The 19,166-nt window shown below is 48.5% G+C and overlaps 1 protein-coding gene across 3 annotated transcripts in view; it reads left to right on the top strand.

Annotated features, from left to right (window-relative positions):
• LOC115640548 (trypsin-3-like) overlaps positions 1 to 19,166 on the top strand; it is a 38,786-nt gene that overhangs the window by 16,727 nt on the left and 2,893 nt on the right. For all 3 annotated transcript variants that reach the window (XM_030543397.1, XM_030543398.1, XM_030543399.1), the window contains 4 exons: positions 9,311 to 10,140; positions 11,423 to 11,512; positions 16,028 to 16,190; positions 18,619 to 18,872. In XM_030543397.1, the coding sequence (XP_030399257.1) occupies positions 11,467 to 11,512; positions 16,028 to 16,190; positions 18,619 to 18,872 (463 nt within the window). In that variant the 5' untranslated portion in view covers positions 9,311 to 10,140; positions 11,423 to 11,466. The remainder of the gene's footprint in view (positions 1 to 9,310; positions 10,141 to 11,422; positions 11,513 to 16,027; positions 16,191 to 18,618; positions 18,873 to 19,166) is intronic.

The following is a 19,166-nucleotide window of genomic DNA, read 5'->3' as shown; positions in this document are numbered from 1 at the left end:
ATCAGCGGGGAGCAGACATGCTAAACCAGTGGGAAAAATGCAGACATTGGGCTTGGGTTTAGCTTAACTGGCTTGTAAGTTGCTTGTTGGCTAGTTTTTGGCTTGTAGCCTGTTGCTTGTTTGGCTTGTAGCTTCTTTTTATTTTTTTCCAATCATCTCCAGACAAGCAGCAGGGTGAACAGATGTCCCGATTTTATAGGGACAGTCCTGATATTTGGGTCTTTTTCTTGTAGGTCACCCTAGCAAGCAGGGGCAAGGGGGGGGAGGGAGAGTCAGGGGTGCCCAGCGGGCTCACCACAGTCCCAGCCTGCACGCCGGGGGAATCTAGTCACATACAGTGTTGGCATTTTCAGGGAGTGGCTTGTTTGCGCCTTTTTTTTAAATGGGATTAGCTGGATTTTTGGCTCTTTGTGAAAGTTGAGGGGGGCTTCTTTACCGCACGAAAGTTGTCAGCTGTGGCGCAGAGCTGGTTTTCTTCAGCGTCAGATGAGTGAGACAATGAAAGACCCAGGAGCAGCCTTCAGTTTATGATCCGTCTAAGCTGACCGTAAGTGTGACACAGATAAGTTGTCACGGTCATCAGGCTGTATGTATCATCAGTGGCAGGTTTCATTAAGAAAAAAAGAAAGTTTCTTGCCCTTACGGAGAAAAGCTTGAAAATGTGACCTGTCCATCCTCCAGCGCCAGAACTCAAAACAAAAGAGCCAGTGTTTCTTTATTTTTTTGAGCCAGTTTTTTGCAGCGGCCGTGCACCTCCTTCTTGCTCACGAGTCTATGTGAATTACGCGCCACATTTGAAGAGCCGGTGTTGTCCTGGTTTTAAGATCATTCGGGGCACAGAGAATAATGGCACAGGGCTGGATTGCAAAAACGACCCAGTTATTTAATTAATATTAGTTTGCTGCCTAATGAATGGTTTCAGAGGGGTAGCCGTGTTAGTCTGTATCAGCAAAAACAACAAGGAGTCCTTGTGGCACCTTAGAGACTAATGCATTTATTTGGGCATAAACTTTCATGGGCTAGAACCCACTTCATCAGATGCATGGAGTGGAAAATACAGTAAGCAGAATACATATGATAGCACATGAAAAGATGGGAGTTGCCTTACCAAGTGGGAGGGGTCAGTGCTAACGAACCAATTCAATTAAGATGGAAGTGGCTTATTCTCAACAGTCGATAACAAGGGGCCAGTACCAAGGGAAGGAAAATCACTTTTGTAGTGCTAACGAGACCAATGCAATCAAGGTGGCCTATCTCAAACAGTTGACAAGAAGGTGTGAATATCAGCAGAGGGAAAATTACTTTTTGCAGTGACCCAGCCACTCCTAGTCTCTATTCAGGACACAAAATTCCAGCAGCAGTCACAGCAGTGCCAACTCCAGAGGTGAAATAACCTCTCTGCTCCCACTCGAGATTCCCCTGTTTATGAGTCACACTTGGAGCTCGTCTGTAACTGGAAACAGAAATCTCTCCCTGCTGGAGGTTCTCCGGCCTGGGCTATGCAGGACGGTAGGATGGATGGATCACAGTTTCCTTGTGATTTTTAAAATCGATGAAATCACAGGGTCCTTCACAAACACCTGCTGAAAGAAAGCGTGAAGTGTTTAAATAGTCGAGGGAATGAGGCTGAGATGAGGGAATGACGCCCACGGCCTGTGATTGCAAAAGGCTTCCCAATACTACACCCTGATAATGAAAAACATTTCCAGCACCACATCCACGTGCGGCCTGTTGTTTTCCAAAAGGGCAACAAACATTCTTCATCACAAAGAAATAACTCACATCCGTCAAAACTCTGCATCTGCGTTCATTGGGAAATTTCAACATTTGGACATTTGTTTTCGTTCCCAATCGGAAGGAAAAACAAAAATTTTGAACTCTCCCATGAAACAACTTCTGAGTTCTCTCCCTGGTTCTGGGCAGGAAGTGGGGTCTAGTGGTTGGAGTGGGTGGGGAGGGAGGGAACCAGGACTCCTGAGTTCTATCCCTGGTTCTGGACAGGAAGTGGGGTCTGGTGGGCTAGGGCAGGAGAGGGTGATAGCCCTATAGATGCCTTCTAACAGTTGTGCATCTTCCAGTGCTCCCTACCACTGGCCTGAGGTGACACCCAAGGGTTCAGACATCAGTTAGGCATCCACCCTCATCAGCAGCTCGAGGGTCACGGGTACCAAACGCTGCCCAGCAGCTGCAAGGAGTCGCTCGCTTCACAAGCCAGCCTGGAGTAGGGCTGCCAACCCTCCAGGATTGTCCGGGAGTCACCAGGAATTAAAGAGCAGCCTTTAATTAAAGACTATGGTGGGTGATGGAACCTCCAGGAAGACGCGCAGCCCAAACTGGCAAGCCTAACCTGGAGTGAATCACTTACCGTCGTACCGAACGCTCATGGTCATTTCCCAGCCACAGACCTGGTCTGGCAGAGTCCTACCCTTGCAAAGTGGGGGATGAACACAGGGGCCTTGGCCAATGGGGGGCCCCCGCCAGAGCACCGGAACCTGCGTAGAAGTAGGGGGCCACCGGTGCCAGGACTGTGGCCCTGCCCCCTGCTCCTCCTCTTCCTCCAAGGCCCCACCTCCTGCTCCTCCCCTGCCCCCTGGGCCCCTCCCCATGGTCAGGCCGGAAGCCAGGCGGGGGCTGCAGTAAGAGCTATCCAGGGAGTCCAGGCCACTGCGGGGAGCCTCAGATGCTCCACCTGCCCTGGACCGGGGGGCCGGGCACCTGAGAGCATCTCTCAGCCCTTGTCCCTGCCCCCCAGGGTGCACCACCCGGGGCAGGTAGAGGGTCTGGGGCTCCCTGGGTAGCTCTTACTGTGGCTCGGCTCCAACTTCCATCCTGGCCAGGGGGTGGGGTCTTGGGGGGAAGAGGAGAAGCAGGGGGTGGGGCAAGTGGGGTACGGGGGGGGCAAATGTTCTTTGTGCCCAGGACCCCAATAAATCTCAATCTGCCTCTGATAGGATCTGGAGGACCCTGCTGGGAAGGAATCTGGCCGAGTGGAGCTGACAGGATGGCTAGGTAAGGGGGAGCTGACCTGCTGGGCTCAGAAAGGACAGATGGACCAGTGGTTAGAGCACTAGCTTTCCATTCCCTGCTCCATCACCGGCAGGGGAGCGGGCTCATCACCCCAATGAAACATCCTCCCACCGGAGCAGAGCAGGAGCCCTCGGTTTGACAATGCTCCTATTCAATTCGCCAGGTCAGGGAGGAAGAGATGGGCATGACCATCCCAGCTCCACCCACCCTATAAGTCCCACCCATGTACAGAACCAAAATGGGGCAGGGGGGCGGTCACACTCGATTTTGCTGATGCTCAAAATAAGTTTCTCCTTGGGCTTGGTTAGAATGTGCCATGGGGCACGTTGGGCTACTTGGGACAAGGCCCAGATCCTCCACAGTGTTAGGCACCTAATTCCCATGGATCCCAATGGTATTTAGGTGCTGAACTGCCATAGAAATCAAAGGTATTTACAGACCTCACTTTCCTAGCAAGCAAAATATTGAGATGCCTAACTCCCCTAGGGATCAAAATGTCAGTACCTAACTACTTCTTCTGTATGATTAGAGATGGGCAAATAATGGGGTTTTCAGTCTGCCAGCAATTTCGTAAAGTTGGGGTGTGGGAGGAATTGTTTTGAGTTGGACCAGAAACAGAAAGGTTTGAATTTTTTGGTGAATTGGAAAAATCAGGAAACAAAGTTGGTTTAATGTCAGATGAAACTTTCAGTTTAATCAAAATCAAAACGTTTCGTTTCGATTTCATCCATTTTTAAATGTGCTCGAATTTTCTTTTAGAGAAATTTTGACAAGAAAATTCATTCAGCACCAACAAACCAAATACATTTCAAAATGAAACGTTTCATTCCCTTTGCAATCTCTTCATTTTGGTTTGGTTTAGAAACAACGAATTCACTGGCACAGACATGAATTCGCAAAGTGTCTCCCAGAAAAAATTTCAGCTGAAACATTTTGCCAGGCTTCTGTCGTCAGCGATTCACCAGCATTTAAACAGCTCCCAAAAGTTTTGTGAATTTTAGCAGATGCAAATAAACAGGAAAAGCCCAGTGGGCGTTGGCCATCCTTGGTTCTACCACTGACCTCCTGAGTTGTCCTGAGCAAATCACTTCTGTGCTCCAGGCCTCAGTTTCTCCTCTCCCTTTTGTCCTTCCTGTCTATTTAGACTGTAAAGGCTACGGCCACAAAAAAATCTGGCACCTTAGTGAACATTTCTGTGCCACTGAGATCCTTACCACTGCTGTTCAGCTGCCATCCAAACCTCTAGACATCTAAAGTCCTAGATACCTGGATTTCTGCCAGGGAGCAGTCTGGGCACCAGGGCCGGCTCTAACTTTTTTGCCGCCCCAAGCAAAAAAAAAAAAAAGAATGCCACTCTGCCGTAACACTCCCCTCCGCGAGCACCGTGCCGCCGAACCCCCCAAGCGCCGCACCGCCCAAGCCCCCCACCGCTCTGAGCGCTGCGCCACCCAAGCCCCCTGAACGCTGCACTGCTTAAGCCCCCGCCCCCAAGCGCCGCGCAGCCCAAGCTCCTCACCCCCCCCCGAGCCCAAGCCCCTCACCCCCCTAGCGCCGCGCCGCCCAAGGCCCCTGCCTCCCCGAGCACCATGGCGTGCTGCCCAAGCCCCCGCCCCCCGAGCACCATGCCACGCTGCCCAAGCCCCTGCCTCCCCGAACGCCACGCCGCCGAAACAAAAACAAACCAAAAAAACCCTCCAGCGCAGCCCTGCCGAACAAAAAACAAACAAACAAACCCGAGTGCCGCCCCGCCCCAAGGCACCACCCCAAGCCGGGCACTTACCAACGCCTCATCCCCATCAGGGCAGAAACTAGCCTCTTCCATTTCTCTCTGTCATTTGCTGCTGCTTCCATCTCTTTGTGCTGTTGACATCAACTGTTCTGCCCTCCCTACTTAGGGTTCTTCTGAAGGTTTCCTGGGGGTGCCCATCTGTCCTCGCACCAGTTAGTTTCTGCTTGACAGCTTCCCGTGCCTTGGCATCCAGAGTCCACACTCCCCAGCTATGTCAAGCCTTTCCATCAGATTCTGGTGGAAACAAGCTGCTGGTTGCCGGTTCCTCTGATCTCTTCATTGGCGAAGAAGTCTTTCCAGCCAATGGCCAGGAATTATTTTCAAAAGTGTCTAGCTTCCAATTAACGTTGTGGTATATCTCCAGCTCTTCCAGCCTTATGTTTGCGTGACCAATGCCCTTTTGATGCCAACTGGCAGAGGAGTACATAGGGGTACAGGGATCCCATAGGTTCCCCAAAAGAGGTCATGGAAGGTCTCTCTCTACTTGATGTCTGAGTCACACTGGTCATGCTAATCATTGCACGATGTACATATGGAAAAAATGTGAGGAGATATAGCCTCATAGACTTTAAGGTCAGAAGAGACCATCATGACCATCTAGTCTGACCTACCACACATTGCAGACCACAGAACCTCACCCACCCACTCCTGTAATACACCCCTAACCACTGGCTGAGTTACTGAAGTCCTCAAATCATGATTTAAAACTTCAAGTTACAGAGAATCCACCATCTACACTAGTTGAAACCTACAAGTGGCCAGTGCTCCATGCTACAGAGGAAGGTGAGAACCGTGCCTCCGCCCATGTCCCACCAAGGTCTCTGCCAATCTGACCTGGGGGGAAATTCCATCTCGACCCCCAGATCTCATGATCAGTTAGACCCTGAGCATGTGGACAAGACCCACTGGGCAGACACCTGGGAAAGAATTCTCTGTAGTAACTCAGAGACCCTCCCCATCTAGTGTCCCATCACCGGCCGTTGGAGATATTTGCTGCTAGCAGTCACAGATCAGCTACATGCCATTGTCGGCAGTCTCGTCATACCATCCCCTCCATAAATGTATCCAGTTCAGTCGTCTTGAAGCCAGTTCGGTGTTTTGCGCCCACTGCTCCTCTTGGACGGCTGTTCCAGAACTTCATGGTGATGGTAACGGTTGTGTTCTCTAGGTCTGCAGCTACAAGCAGGTCACCCAAAGGTATCGCGTCTTGAGACAAACTTCTCCAGCCAGCGGGTGGCCTGCCAGACCCCTTGTTAGGGGGCTTAATCCTTCGCCCTTTACAGACAGGCCTGAATATCTATATCCTAACACCTCTGTACTGCGTGGTGTACAACAGAAGTCGATCGGCACACTAAGTCAAATGCTAACGAAGAGTGGCTGGAGGCTGCCGAAGGAAATTAACAGGAAGAGGTAAACAGCAGGACTCTATTTACAGATGAACCTTGAAGCTCTATTGGGGGTGCAGAGAGTCACCCTGAGATCCTTCCACCTGCAAAGATTAGCTACCAACCTGCTTGATTTTATGGAAAGGGAATCTGAGCCAACCTGGTTGCAAACACTGGGGAAAGGACATGGGGCAAACCATCCTGCCGGAGATGGGGGAACGTTTTTGCGAGTGACGTTTCAGCTCCAGGAAGTGAGCTACAATTTGGTTTCTGCTATGACCCTTTGCTTCCCAAGTTCTTAATCTCTAGCGCCTGGAGCTCTGTTCTTTGACCGTAAACTTATTCGTTGCTTTCACTCTGTGAAACATTTTTAAGTGCCGTGGGCTATGGAGAGTGAGAAGCCTGACTTGAAGCTTGCAAGCGGGTCAGGATGACTCTATAGCCCAGGTGGTCTTCTAGGAGACAGGAAACCCACATTCAAATCCCTTCTTCACAGAAAGCAGAGGGGGGCACTGAGGGGAGGGCTAGCTAACTCAGTGGTTTGAGCATTAGCCTGCTAAACCCAGAGTTGTGAGCTCAATCCTTGAGGGGGCCATTTAGGGATCTGGGGCAAAAATCTGGGGATTGGTCCTGCTTTGAGCAGGGGGTTGGACTAGATGACCTCCTGAGGCCCCTTCCAACCCTGACATTCTATGACTCTATGAGATGAGAATGCTCCCCCACCGGCCTTCCACAGGGAACAAAATGCTTTAAGTGTCTAACACTGGGAGATGGCTTCCAGAGGAGACTCAATCATGGAAATAGGTGCCTAAGATGCTCTGAGTGGCAGGGTATAGGCCACCCCCCTGGTGCTCAGCATTTCCTATTACAGTAGCACCTTGGAGTTCCAGTCACAGATCAGTGCCCCACTCTGCTTAGCACTGAACATTGTTATTTATTAGGTGTATTACGGTAGAGCCCATGAACCCCATATTTGGGCTGGGATCCATTGTGCTATGTGCTGTGCATTGTTAACTGGGTGTATTACGATAGCACCTAGGAGCCGCAGACCTCGGCCAGGACACCCTTGTGTTAGACGCTGTACATTGTCATTTATTAGGTGTATTATGGTAGAATCAACCCAAGCCTTCCCTTTATCAGCCCCCAGCACTGTCAACACCGGGCTGGCACAGCACCAGTTTGGGGCACTGGATGTGGGCCAGTTACTCAGAGTGGCTCCTTCCTAATACTGGGTACAGCCAACATTCACAAGGAGCAAGGTTGCCAGGTCTCCTGACAGCTGGGGCTTTTCTCCAAGCCCCAGCAGCTGGAGTCCTGTGGCTGGCCCAGAATCAAAACAAGCGCTTGTGATTCCAAAAGAAAGCTGGAAAACATGACCTACATTCTCCTTAAAAGCCCAGGTCATGGTGGAGATCTATTCCACCCCCCAGCTACCCGTGTGACTCTCAACAAGGCATTCAGCCTCGCTTTCTGCCTCAGTTTCCCTATCGGCACAATGGATAGAGTGGCTGGGACTTTTTCCCCCCCCATAAAATGCCAAGGTGTCAAAACTGAAACTGTTCCCAGGACAGGATTTGTTTGGGTGAAGTTCCCAATGCCAAAAAAGTTGGGGCTGGGGGGGAGAAAGATGTGACGTCAAAACATCCCGGCATGACGAAGTGTTGTCACTGAATTTATATCCATTTTAAAAATGGAGTTAAAAGGGCTAAAGCAAAATGAAAGCTTTAGAAATGTTCTCAATGAAATGTTGCAGCTGACCCAAATCAAGTTGGGTTTTGTTTTCCTTTGTCGAATGGCAACATTTGTCAAGATTTTTGAGATGGGAAAGCTTTTCAAAATCTTGAGCATTCTCCTGGGATGGGAAAATCATTCCCTGCCCCACCCTAACTGGAGTGACTCAAGTTCCCAATATTATTGGGACCGTCCCAATATTAGGGGTTTTGTCTTATATGGGCAAATATGCCCTCCCCGCCCTCCCAAAAAAAAGTTTCCTGATTTTTCGCACTTGCTATTAGGTCACCCTAAAGGGAGTAGCAGCCTCTACCTTCTTCTCAGGGGTGTGCAAGGATAAATATATTAAAGAATGTGAGGTGCCCAGATACCAAGGTGATGGGAGGCCCGATAAGGACCTAAAATGAGCAGATCGAAACCCGAAGGCAAATAAACAGAATCCAACACTTTTATTTTTACAAAAAAGCAATCTCCCTATCTGGTCTAGCATCTGGTCACTGCCAGCGCTCATTGGAAGGTGTGAGACCCCCTGCAGTGCCTGATAGGAGATAATCTGTCCCCCTCCCAGAAAACACATCTTAATCATCACCCTGCTCTCTTATAATTAGAGATTAACTCAAACCTGAAAGAGGAGGATTGATCGTCCCAGACACTAATTGGTTTGCAATCACGTACTGTGATAATTCCGGTTATTTCACTCCCTTCTTCATCTTCTTAGGGTTTTGGTTTCAACAGCTTCCTGTGGCAGTGAGTTCCATGGGTCAACTACACATTGCGTGAAAAATACAAGCCCTTTTATGGGCACTGAACTCACAGATTCCTCAGTTGCGTCTCCATCGCAATTCAAACCCAGCGGCATCACGTCTCAGAGCCCGGATCATTGGACTCGAGCTCACAGGGTTTGGGCTGTGGGGCTAAAAATAGCAACGCAGAGGTTCCCACTTGGAATGGAGCCCTGGCTCTGAGACCAACCCACCCCCCCTTCACGTGGGGTTGCCCAGCTCAAACTCCAGCCCAATCCTGAACATCTACATTGCTGTTTTCAGCCCCACAGCCCAAGCCCTGTGAGCCCAAGTCAGCTGACCCAGGCCAGGTGTGGCCATACTGGGGGTCTTTCATCACAATGTAGGTGTACTCATATATTCTAAGGCCAGATGAGGTTTAGAGATTATCTAGTCTGGCCTCCTGTCTAATGCGGGTCGGAGAAATTCACCCAGTTCCCCCTGCATTGAGTCCAATCCATAGTCAGCATTTTCCCAGGATGGCACCTGCGCTTCCCTGGAAGCTGTCAAACGATGGAGAATCCATCAGGGAACGGCTAATCAACCCGCACTGGTGCCTTATTCCTAACCTGAATGTGTCTGTCTTTAATTTCCAGCCACCAGTCCTTGTTCTCGTTCCTTCACGAGCCCATCGGTACCCAGGTTTTTCTTCCTGTGAAGATATGCACACGCCGTGACCAAGCCACCTCTTGCTCTGCTTTTGGATCAGTGGAACAGATCTAGCTCTTTCCATCGCACATGGTGTAGGCGGGGTTTATGCTAAAAAACAAAGTTGACCCAGTTATGTCGTTCAGGGATGTGTGAAAAATTCACACCCCCGAGTGATGTAATGAAGCCAACCTAACCCTCCATGTAGACAGCTATAGGTTTATGGAAGAATTCTCCCATCTACCTAGCTCCTGCCTTTCGGGGAGATGGATTGACTATGCCAATGGGCCAACCCCTCGCTGGAGCGTGTCAAGTGTAGGCAAGCCCTCAGGCCCGTCTTCCCCTGAGTCCCTGTGGCTCATCTCTGCTCCCCTCCCCGCCCCGGTTCTCCATCTCCTTTTTTTTTCCCCCTTGTCCTCATGCGAGGAGACAGAGTGGAAGGTTCAAGGAGTCACTTTCGCCGATGGAGAAGGTGCCATTTCAAGGGCTAACTCCTGCCAGGTTCCCCTGCAGAGGACAGAGGCAGGAACAAAGGCCAGTTTGCTCCTGCAACTCCGTGGGATCCAGCCTACTGAAACCAGGAGCATGAGGGCGGAGGGAGCCATCTGGCTGCCAAATCGTGGGGCAGCTCCCCAGATACAACAATCATGTTGACTCACAGGGACAGCCCATTTCCCTGGTATAAAAAGTGACCCATCCCAGAGGATCTTGAGCTTTATCCAAGACACAACTGCCAGAGCCTCTTCCGCTCCCGAGGGCCCCCTGCCAGGAGCTACAGGTGAAGCAAGGCTAGTCCAGCCCCTGTTGTGATGCCTGGCTGGTGGGTGGAGGGGATGTCATGGTGATAGGGTGGAAAGGAGATAGCTGTGGTTTGGAGAGTGATGTAGGGTGGTGGTTTGGGGCATCTCACTGTTATAGGGGTGATTATGGGCTGCCGATGGCATCACTTTATTATTGGGGGGCTATGGGGTACCAGGGGGCATCTCTCAAGTTTCAGGGGACAATAGAGTAACATGAGGGTATTGCATTGTTATTGGGGGTGATAATGGGGTGCCAAGGTGCATTGCTGTATTACTGGGGGGATTATACGGGATGGCAAGAGGCACTCAATGTAGATGGATGGCTTGGCATTTTGGCCACTCAGCTGGTACTTGGAAGACATGGCTTCTAATCTCTGGTCTGCTGCTCCTCTCTGTAGGACCTTGGCCTGTAGGATCTGTGCCTCAGTTTTGCCATCTGTACAATGGGGATCTTAGCCCTGCCCTGCTCACCAACAGATTGTGGGGATAAATAGGATAAAGATTGGGAGGTGCTCAGGTACTACCGTAATGGGGCCCAGATAACACCTCAGGTCTATTAATTTCTCTATTATTAAGCTGGTTACGAGGGTTTCGCCCTCCTCTGTTATTGGAGTAACAGATTAGAAGGGGAACTAGTAGGAGAGGGGTGAGCTCAGTCCTGTTCATGGAAATTTTTGTGATCTGGCTTGAGATTTAGTTCCCCCTACAGATCAGATCTTTTCATGGAACATGCCCTGGGGGCAGCTGAGACTGGGCGGAAGTGGAAGATGGAGCTGAGCTGGGGGACACTGGGCCCCCATTGCCAACAGATGATCACAGTGCGTTTCTCCTCCCCGTGTCGGGCAGTGCTGTCATCTCCTGATAAAAGGCAGGGCAGCCGAGGTGCAGAGAAACAGCTCGCTCATGAGAGCCTGTGGAAGAACAGGAACTCAAGTGCGGCTTTCCTGAATCCTAAGCGCGCACCTTCCCTGTGAGGCATCCATCCTCCTCAAGACGCCCAGCGGCATGTTCCATGAAAAGATCTGATCTGTAGGGGGAACTAAATCTCAAGCCAGATCACAAAAATTTCCATGAACAGGAATGAGCTCACCCCTCTCCTACTAGTTCCCCTTCTAATGTGTTACTCCAATAACTGAGGAGGGCGAAACCCTCGTAACCAGCTTAATAATAGAGAAATTAATAGACCTGAGGTGTTATCTGGGCCCCATTATGGTAGTACCTGAGCACCTCCCAATTCCCTTTCGATCTCTTTCCCTGCAGGAAAGCCAGTGACTCCGCCGACTCTATCTATCGCCACAACCGCCATGGAGCTGCTGATCATCGCGATGCTGGTAGTCGGGGCAGCAGCAGGTAGGAAAAGCAAGAGGCCAAAGTTGGGTTGGGTGAGAAGGTTCTGCAGTTTCACCGCAAGGCCCTTCCAGGAACGTCTCAGAGATGTTGCTTAGGACAGGTTCCTGCTAATGAGGAGTGAAGTTCCCAGCACTCCCATTATCTATTCCATGGGTTATGAAAGGGAATTAATATATTCAGGCCTCGTCTCTGATTATTCATGATTGTTTGTAGGGCAGGCAGGGAGCCATGATTTCACAATCTGTTTTCATTCCGAATCAGGACAGAAGGAAAGAATTTTTAAATTTCTCAAAAAATGAATCTGTTTCATTGAGATTTCAATGCTTTTACATTTTAAGCATATATCAAAATATATTACTTTTATAGATCATCATGTCTAATATAAAAACATGTAAACAAAAAATTATTTTAATAAAATCAAAATGTTTTTTTCCAAAAATGTCCAATGGCCTAGTCAAACTACCTATCCCATGAAGCACCACGCAGCACTTGGTGAGGAGAAGTTAATGCATTAGGAGAGTCTCTGGCTGTGAGCATCATCCGAAATGTAGTTTGATTGTGAAGCCCAGTCCATACAGGAGACTGCTTTGTTTTGAACTTTTTTAAAGGATTTGCATCACAATCAACACATTCTCACAGAAATTTTCAACTTTGACACAATGGCATTTTCTGATGGGAAGAAAAACGTTTGACAGTTTTCATTATTTGTATTGCGATAAAGCCTAGAAATGCCAGTCACTGACCAACCCCCTGCTCTCCTGAGTATGTGTAAATTGTGCTTTCCAGAGGTTTATAATTTAACCAAGTCTGGGGGAATTTTCATGGGAACAGCAAAAGGTACCTCCCTGACCCCAGAGCTATTCCTTTGCAAAACTTCAAGTCCCTGCTACCCAGGCACTAGAGCATTTCAAAAAGTGGTTGGAGAATTGTTTGAACATTGTAAAACTGACCTATCACTTCCAAACCTCATTCTTGGAAAAGGCTGAATTAGATCTTTCCAGAGCATATTCATAGAGCAAGCGTGGAAAATCTCTGCCTGAAGAGTTAAAATTTGGAGAAGCTTTCAGCCACTGAAAACAGGGTTTGATCACGGAAAGTGTTAGGTAACCTTGACTCTAGGTGTTGATACCAACACCGCCTACAATAGTTTATCATCCCTGCCTGAGCAAGTTGGTTTTATATGTAAATTCTGCCTCCCCAAATATTCAGCTCAAGCAAATTGTACACATCATTAGCAGAGAACACCAGCTAGCCTGTGACTGTCTATTCAAAAAAACAAATTATTTCTGCTCCCCCCACCCAAAAAAATTTGACTTTTCCAAAAACATCCCCAAAAAACCAAAAACAAACAAACAAAAACAAACCACCACCACCCTGAAACATTGTGATCTGGAAATACTACTGCAATGCTTCATGGGAGTTGTAGTATGGGGGCTTGAGGCCCCCATCCTTCTCTATTGGCCAACCTCTGTGGTTGGACTACATCTCCCAGTCATAGTGAGGGAAGGTGGAGTCTCTGGCTGTGATGCATCATGGGAGATGTAGTCCTTCTGTGATACATGGCTTATAGAGGAATATGGGGCACCCAAACTGCAATACTGCAGAAGGGTGCCAGCAGTAGTTCCAAATAAAAAAAAATCAAAAATTTCCCCAGGAATAGAAAAGCTCTGTTTTGCTGAAACCTGATTGTCCATTAAAACAGTTTCTATCCATCCCTGTTAATGATGCCCCGGGCTAGCTTGTCTGCAGGGATAAGATCCAGGACCCAACATGTAAAACCATAAGCCTTTCCTCTCTAAATGAAAGGATCCTGCTCAGTGCACCTGTAGATTTGCGCATGCAGTTGGGCAGGAACTAGAATCTTCTGCAAGACATCCTGTGATTTTGAAATTTATTTTCATTCCAAATCAGAACCACACCAACAAATTCTGACATTTTCATATGAAATTTTCAAAAAAACTACTTCTGATCAATGAAAATTGTTTAATTTTGACACAATTGAAGAGTTTAGTTCCAATTTTTAATTTGTAAAGAATTTAAATAATTAAATAAGGTAGTAAAATAGCAAAACAAATTGTCATTTCAAAATGAAAATTGAAATGTTCCATTCCGATCATGTCAATTTCTTTCCAAACAAAATTTCATTGAAATTGACATGATCCCTGTGAAATGTCTCCATTTCGACAAAATGGCATTTTCCAATAAAAAAAGCTGTTCCACTGGATATTTTCCAACCAGCTGTACCCCTGAGCTTCTATCCTCTAGTGTAGCTATTAGGTAAGGGCCCTATGCTAGTGTGGCATGCACTAGATATGCCAATTTTCTTGGGAAAAATCGTTTGATGACATCTCTGATAACACAACACATGGGATAATAGTGCTGCTGCTGGATGTGGACCATGGATGGTGAATCTGAAGAACTGAAAAGACTATTGGCCTATGCATCTCAGCTACAATATTCTGTCTTTTTGTGCAAAATTTGCCAGATGGGCTAGGGGCAAAGACTGCAGCTGGGGATGTGTATCATTAGCATCCAGAGTCTTCACAAATGCAGTCTCCAAACACACACCACTTCAGAAGGAAAGTCTGAGAAATCTGACTTGGTCTTGAAGCTTCTCCCAGCTGTGTCTATGGATCATTCACAATCGAAATAACCTATCTCAAAGCTGAGTGCCATCTCAGATCCCAGTGCTCATTCTTCAGAATTATGACTCCACCATTTAATTCACATCAGGAAGTCAAATCATTGTGGGATGATGCTTCTTCCAAGATCTAAATGAGACCCATCAAGCCAGGCTCCAGAAACCAACTCCAAGGTTGACTTCCACATCAATCTACTCAGATGGTGTGTCACATGTGGGATGTGCAACTGCAGAGATACTGGCATCCATGATGCCTGCTCCACATTCTGGATGGAAAACACATTTCATGCCTAAACATTATGCCATCTGAGCCTGCAGTGGTGGATAATGTTCTCCTCAAAGGGAAGCATGTTAGGGACAACTGCAAAGTACTTCACGTCAGAAGGAAAAATCAAATGCACAACTACAAAATGGGGAATAACTGGCTAGGTGGCAGCACTGCTGAAAAGGATCTGGGGGTGATAGTGGATCACAAATGGAATATGAGTCAGCAGTGTGATGCAGCTACGAAAAAGCCCAATATCATTCTGGGCATTCTGGGATGCATTAAGAGGAGTGCCATATGAGAGACATGGGAAGTAATTGTTCCGCTCTACTCAGCACTGGTGAGGCCCCAATTGGAGAAATGTGTCCACTTCTGGGCAACCATACTTTAGTAAAGATGTGGATAAATTGGAGAGAATCCAGAGGACAGCAACAACAATGATCAAAGGTTTAGAAAACCTGACCTGTGAGGAGAGGTTAAGATAACTGGGTATGTTCAGTCCTGAGAAAGGAAGACTGAGGTCAGACCTAAGAACAGTCTTCACACATGTTAAGGGCTGTTATAAAGAGGACAGTGATCAATTGCTTTCTATGTCCACTGAAGGCAAGACAAGAGACAATGGGCTCAATCTGCAGCAAGGCAGATTTAGGGTAGATATTAGGAAAAACTTCTCAACTTTCAGGATAGTTAAGCTCTGGAATCAGCTTCCAAGGAATCCTCCATTGGAAGTTTTTAAGACCAGGTTGGGCAAACATCTGACAGGGATGGTCTAGATATTTTTGGGGGTTCTGCCTCAGGGGGCTGGTCTCGACATCCTCTGGAGATCCCTTCCAGTCCCATATATCTATGACACTATGATTTTGTCAAAACCAAAAGGTTCTGAACAACCTGAAAGGGGGTTCCCCTCCCCCCTAGAATTTGTTTCATGGGAAATATTGGGGGCACATTTGGCCCCTGTCCCTGGCAGCCGAGCCCAGAGTCTGGACCAGGAGCAGGACAGAGCCCTTCTCACGTGGCTGAAGGTGGCTGCTCAGGGTCGCTGCTCTGTGCAGGATGGTGGCTGGCTGAGGAGGCGATGGCTTCCTCTCCCTGCCTGGGCCAGGCTGCCGGGGACAGAGGCCGAGTGAGCCGGAAATGTGCAGGGGGAGGAGGGGGCTCTGCTCACTCAGCCTCTGTCCCTGACAGCTAGGCCCAGGTGGGGGGTGGAAGCCGCCACATCCTCTGCCGGACTCTCTCTCAGGCAACCGCCGCACTGCACAGAGCAGCGACCCGGAGTGGCTGGTCCCACCCTTTCCGCTCCCTGCCTGGGAGAGGGGCCGAGCGTGCTGGGGGCAGGCGCATTGGAGAAGGACAGAGCCTCCCTCCTGGCAGGCCAACAGAAATCTAGGGGAGGGGCACGTGACCCCCCACGCCCCCCCACATGTTGCCTATGAATACATCCCTATCACTACTGCAAATACCTCGCTGGGTACAACCTCGGACCGCCTTGGGCTTTTGCATGACCGCGTGCGAGCGGCAGCTCATGGGCATCCTGCCACGGGCCAATCCTTATTGCCCCGCCTCGCCCCATGCCCTGCTTTCAGCTGCTGTTTGCCACTCTCCATTGCAGACTCAGTCTCAGAGGGAGACCGGATCATTGGCGGGAGAAACTGCCGCAATGGCTCCCGGCCCTACCAGGTGGCTCTCCTGAGGAACGGCCACATCTACTGTGGCGGGAGCCTGATAGACCCGAAGTGGGTGCTAACTGCTGCGCACTGCAACAGAAATATCAGGTAAGTCAGTGCTGGGGTGGAGAGAGAGAGGAAGATGCATGGGAGTAACCCATGTCCCCAGTCCTTATCTTCTCCCTTGGTGTTCCCCATCCGTACCCAGATCTCCCTCTGCGTCCTCTAAACCCCAGCCAGCCCCATCCTCCTCCATTTTTTTCCAGCCCTCAAATCATTTTTGTGGCTCTTTTCTGCACCCTCTGTAGTTTTCCAGCATCCTCATACTGATGTGCCCACCCCTGCACAGACACGGCACGCCAGCAACGCTCTCCGCAGCGGCATGTGCAGAGGGAAACTCGCCCCCAGGCTCGCCAGCATCAGCCCCTTTAGCATCCCACTGGCAGGTCATGTGCAGGTGTCTAGGAGCTGATGAAATGGAGCAGAACTCCGGGAAATATTTCCCCTTGACTCCAGTCGGATGCTCTTGGTTCTCAGTCGGAGGGTCTGCAGCCCCCTACTGGTTACAGGGGGTCTTTGTGGCCCTGGTTACAACGGGTCTTTGGGGCCCCAGTCCTGAGCCCCGGTGCACCCCATGGGGCTGGTGCACCCTGCAGCGCTAAAGCCCCAAGCCCCCCTCTGGCAACCCCCCCCAGATGCAAACTGGAACTGGGGTGCTGCTGTTTTACCAATCTGGGTTCCCTCTCACACTGTGTTGTGACAAGCTGCAAAGCCCTCCAAGCTTGCCCTCACACCAACATCCACAGGCAGGGGTCACACCCATGCTTCCCTGAGTCATAACAGGGGCCATTAGCCCTAGAATGTCCTCAGGAAAGTCCATCAAGTGTGGATAGGCTTCTTCCATGGTCCATTGCGAGTTAAGCATTCTTTGATGGGCCATTCAACTTGAATAGTTCCTTCACGATATGCTGGCCAAACTAGAAGCAAATTGCCTTGAGGGTGCTACCCCAGGAGCAAACATATTTGAAATACAGATACATAATCAATATTCATAACTCCAGATACAAAAATGCTACTTGCCTGCAAACAGGATAATCATATTTAGCAAAGCCTACATAGCAAACAAAGCATACATTTTCCATTGACACCTCACATGCCACGGTGCACAAGATGCATCATAATTATGTCATACTCATATCATAATCATATCACTATGATGAATATGGAGTGCAGAGTGTCACAACCCCCACCCTGAAGCTGATGCCCAGAGCCTTGAATGGAGGGCGCCTGTGGAGGGCTCCGAGAAATACTCGAGAATTTAAACCCTGGAATGAACGCTTGGTGTTCCGCAGAAGGGGAGTGCCTGAAAAATCGAAAGCAATTCAGGCTGCCTTTTTAGATCTCCGTAATTACTGCAAATCCTGCAGATAGATCTGTCCTTCCCCTCCCCTCCTTTTCTCCCACCTCTCTTTGTGTATTAGGATGAAGCTGGTATATTTGTTGTATTTGGAAAACTAATTGAAAAGTATAAATAAGACATTAAAAATTGCAATATCTCATGCTGACATTTTCAAAACGTTTCGATTTTCAATTTGAGACTTCTTCTTTCAGCCATGTCTCGTCATGATCGAAATGAACTTTTCTCCCCTGACTTTTTGATTCACTGGAAAATTCTTTGGCCCAGTTTTACTCTTTGTGGTTCTCAGGGCTCCCGCATATTGGTTTAACTTGGCATGAGAAAGCCGCAGGAATCCAGGACAAGGCAAAAGTAAAAATAAGCATGTTAAATGGGTCCTAAAAGTAGGATGAGCTGCTAGCACGTGTGAAAAACCAGGAAACTTTTGCTCAGGGAGAGAGGTAGAGTTGCACAAACCTTTTATACTGGGACGATCTCGATATTATTGGAACAACTGGTCACCTCACTCAAAAGCCAAGGACAAGGAATTCATGATCTTTGGTAAAAACTGCAGCTTTGATAACATCAAAATGTCCCAGAAATTCAGAACGATTTTACCAATTTTTTTATCTCAGCTGTGTAAAACCAGGTGCAAGAAATAGTAGTGTCAGCAACAATAGCTAAGAATTGTGGAAGGAGACTATTCAGGCAGGGAGAAAACCAACAAAATATACTGTGCACATGTGGCATGAGAACAAAGCATGATATGTACAGGACTTGGACCTGAAAAAAACAGACAAACCATAAAGTGCATGATTGCATGTAAAATGGAGGACGCATGCATCAGAATAGGGTTAAACTTGTATATAAAGTAACCAATACCTGTATTCTTTGGCTCTGTGATATGCCCTGTACCCACTCCTTACACATGATTCTGATCAGCTCTGAGGAGTCTAAGTGTATGCCAAGAAAAACACAAGATTGGAATGAAACTGAGTTCTTGGTGAACCAAGTTGATGAGATCTCAGAGACTACCCCATCACTGAAAAAATCCATTATTGGCCCAATTCTGGTTGCTTGCCAGATATTACCATTGAATTGCCACCCACTGAGCTCTTCCTTTGTCCTCTCTCCATACAGATCCGTGCAGGTGCATGTGGGGGATTATAATTTACGGGCGAAGGAACCCACAGAACAGATACGAAGAGTCCGCAACTTCTTTGTGCATCCCGAGTATAACCTCCGCCGTTATGACAACGACTTCATGCTTCTGGAGTTGGATGCGCCAGCTCAACTCAACAACGACGTGAACACAATCAACCTGGCTACCCGTTGTCCCTCTCCTGGAACACCATGCATCGTGTCAGGATGGGGCACTATCAGGTCCCCCCAAAGTATGGCATGCTGGGGTTTAGAGGGAGGTTGAGGTTGGGCTCAGGTTGCTGAGGGGGTGGAAGCTCTTTAAGGAGACCTCGTTAATGAACTGTCAAGGGTTCTTGGCTTCTCCTGGGGGAAATTTTTCAACAGAATGATTTGTAGTGAAAAACGCAACTTCGACAACACCAAAGTGTCCCACGAATTCGGGGCGATTTCATTCATTTCAGAAAAAAAATATTCTGAAAATAGTCAAAACTTTGCATTTGAAAACACTGGGACACAATGGCTTGATTTTTTTTTTTCTATTCAGA

This window comes from Gopherus evgoodei, unplaced genomic scaffold, assembly GCF_007399415.2.
Source record: "Gopherus evgoodei ecotype Sinaloan lineage unplaced genomic scaffold, rGopEvg1_v1.p scaffold_31_arrow_ctg1, whole genome shotgun sequence".
Lineage (NCBI taxonomy): Eukaryota > Metazoa > Chordata > Testudines > Testudinidae > Gopherus > Gopherus evgoodei.
This window is presented reverse-complemented; position numbering and strand designations above follow the sequence as displayed.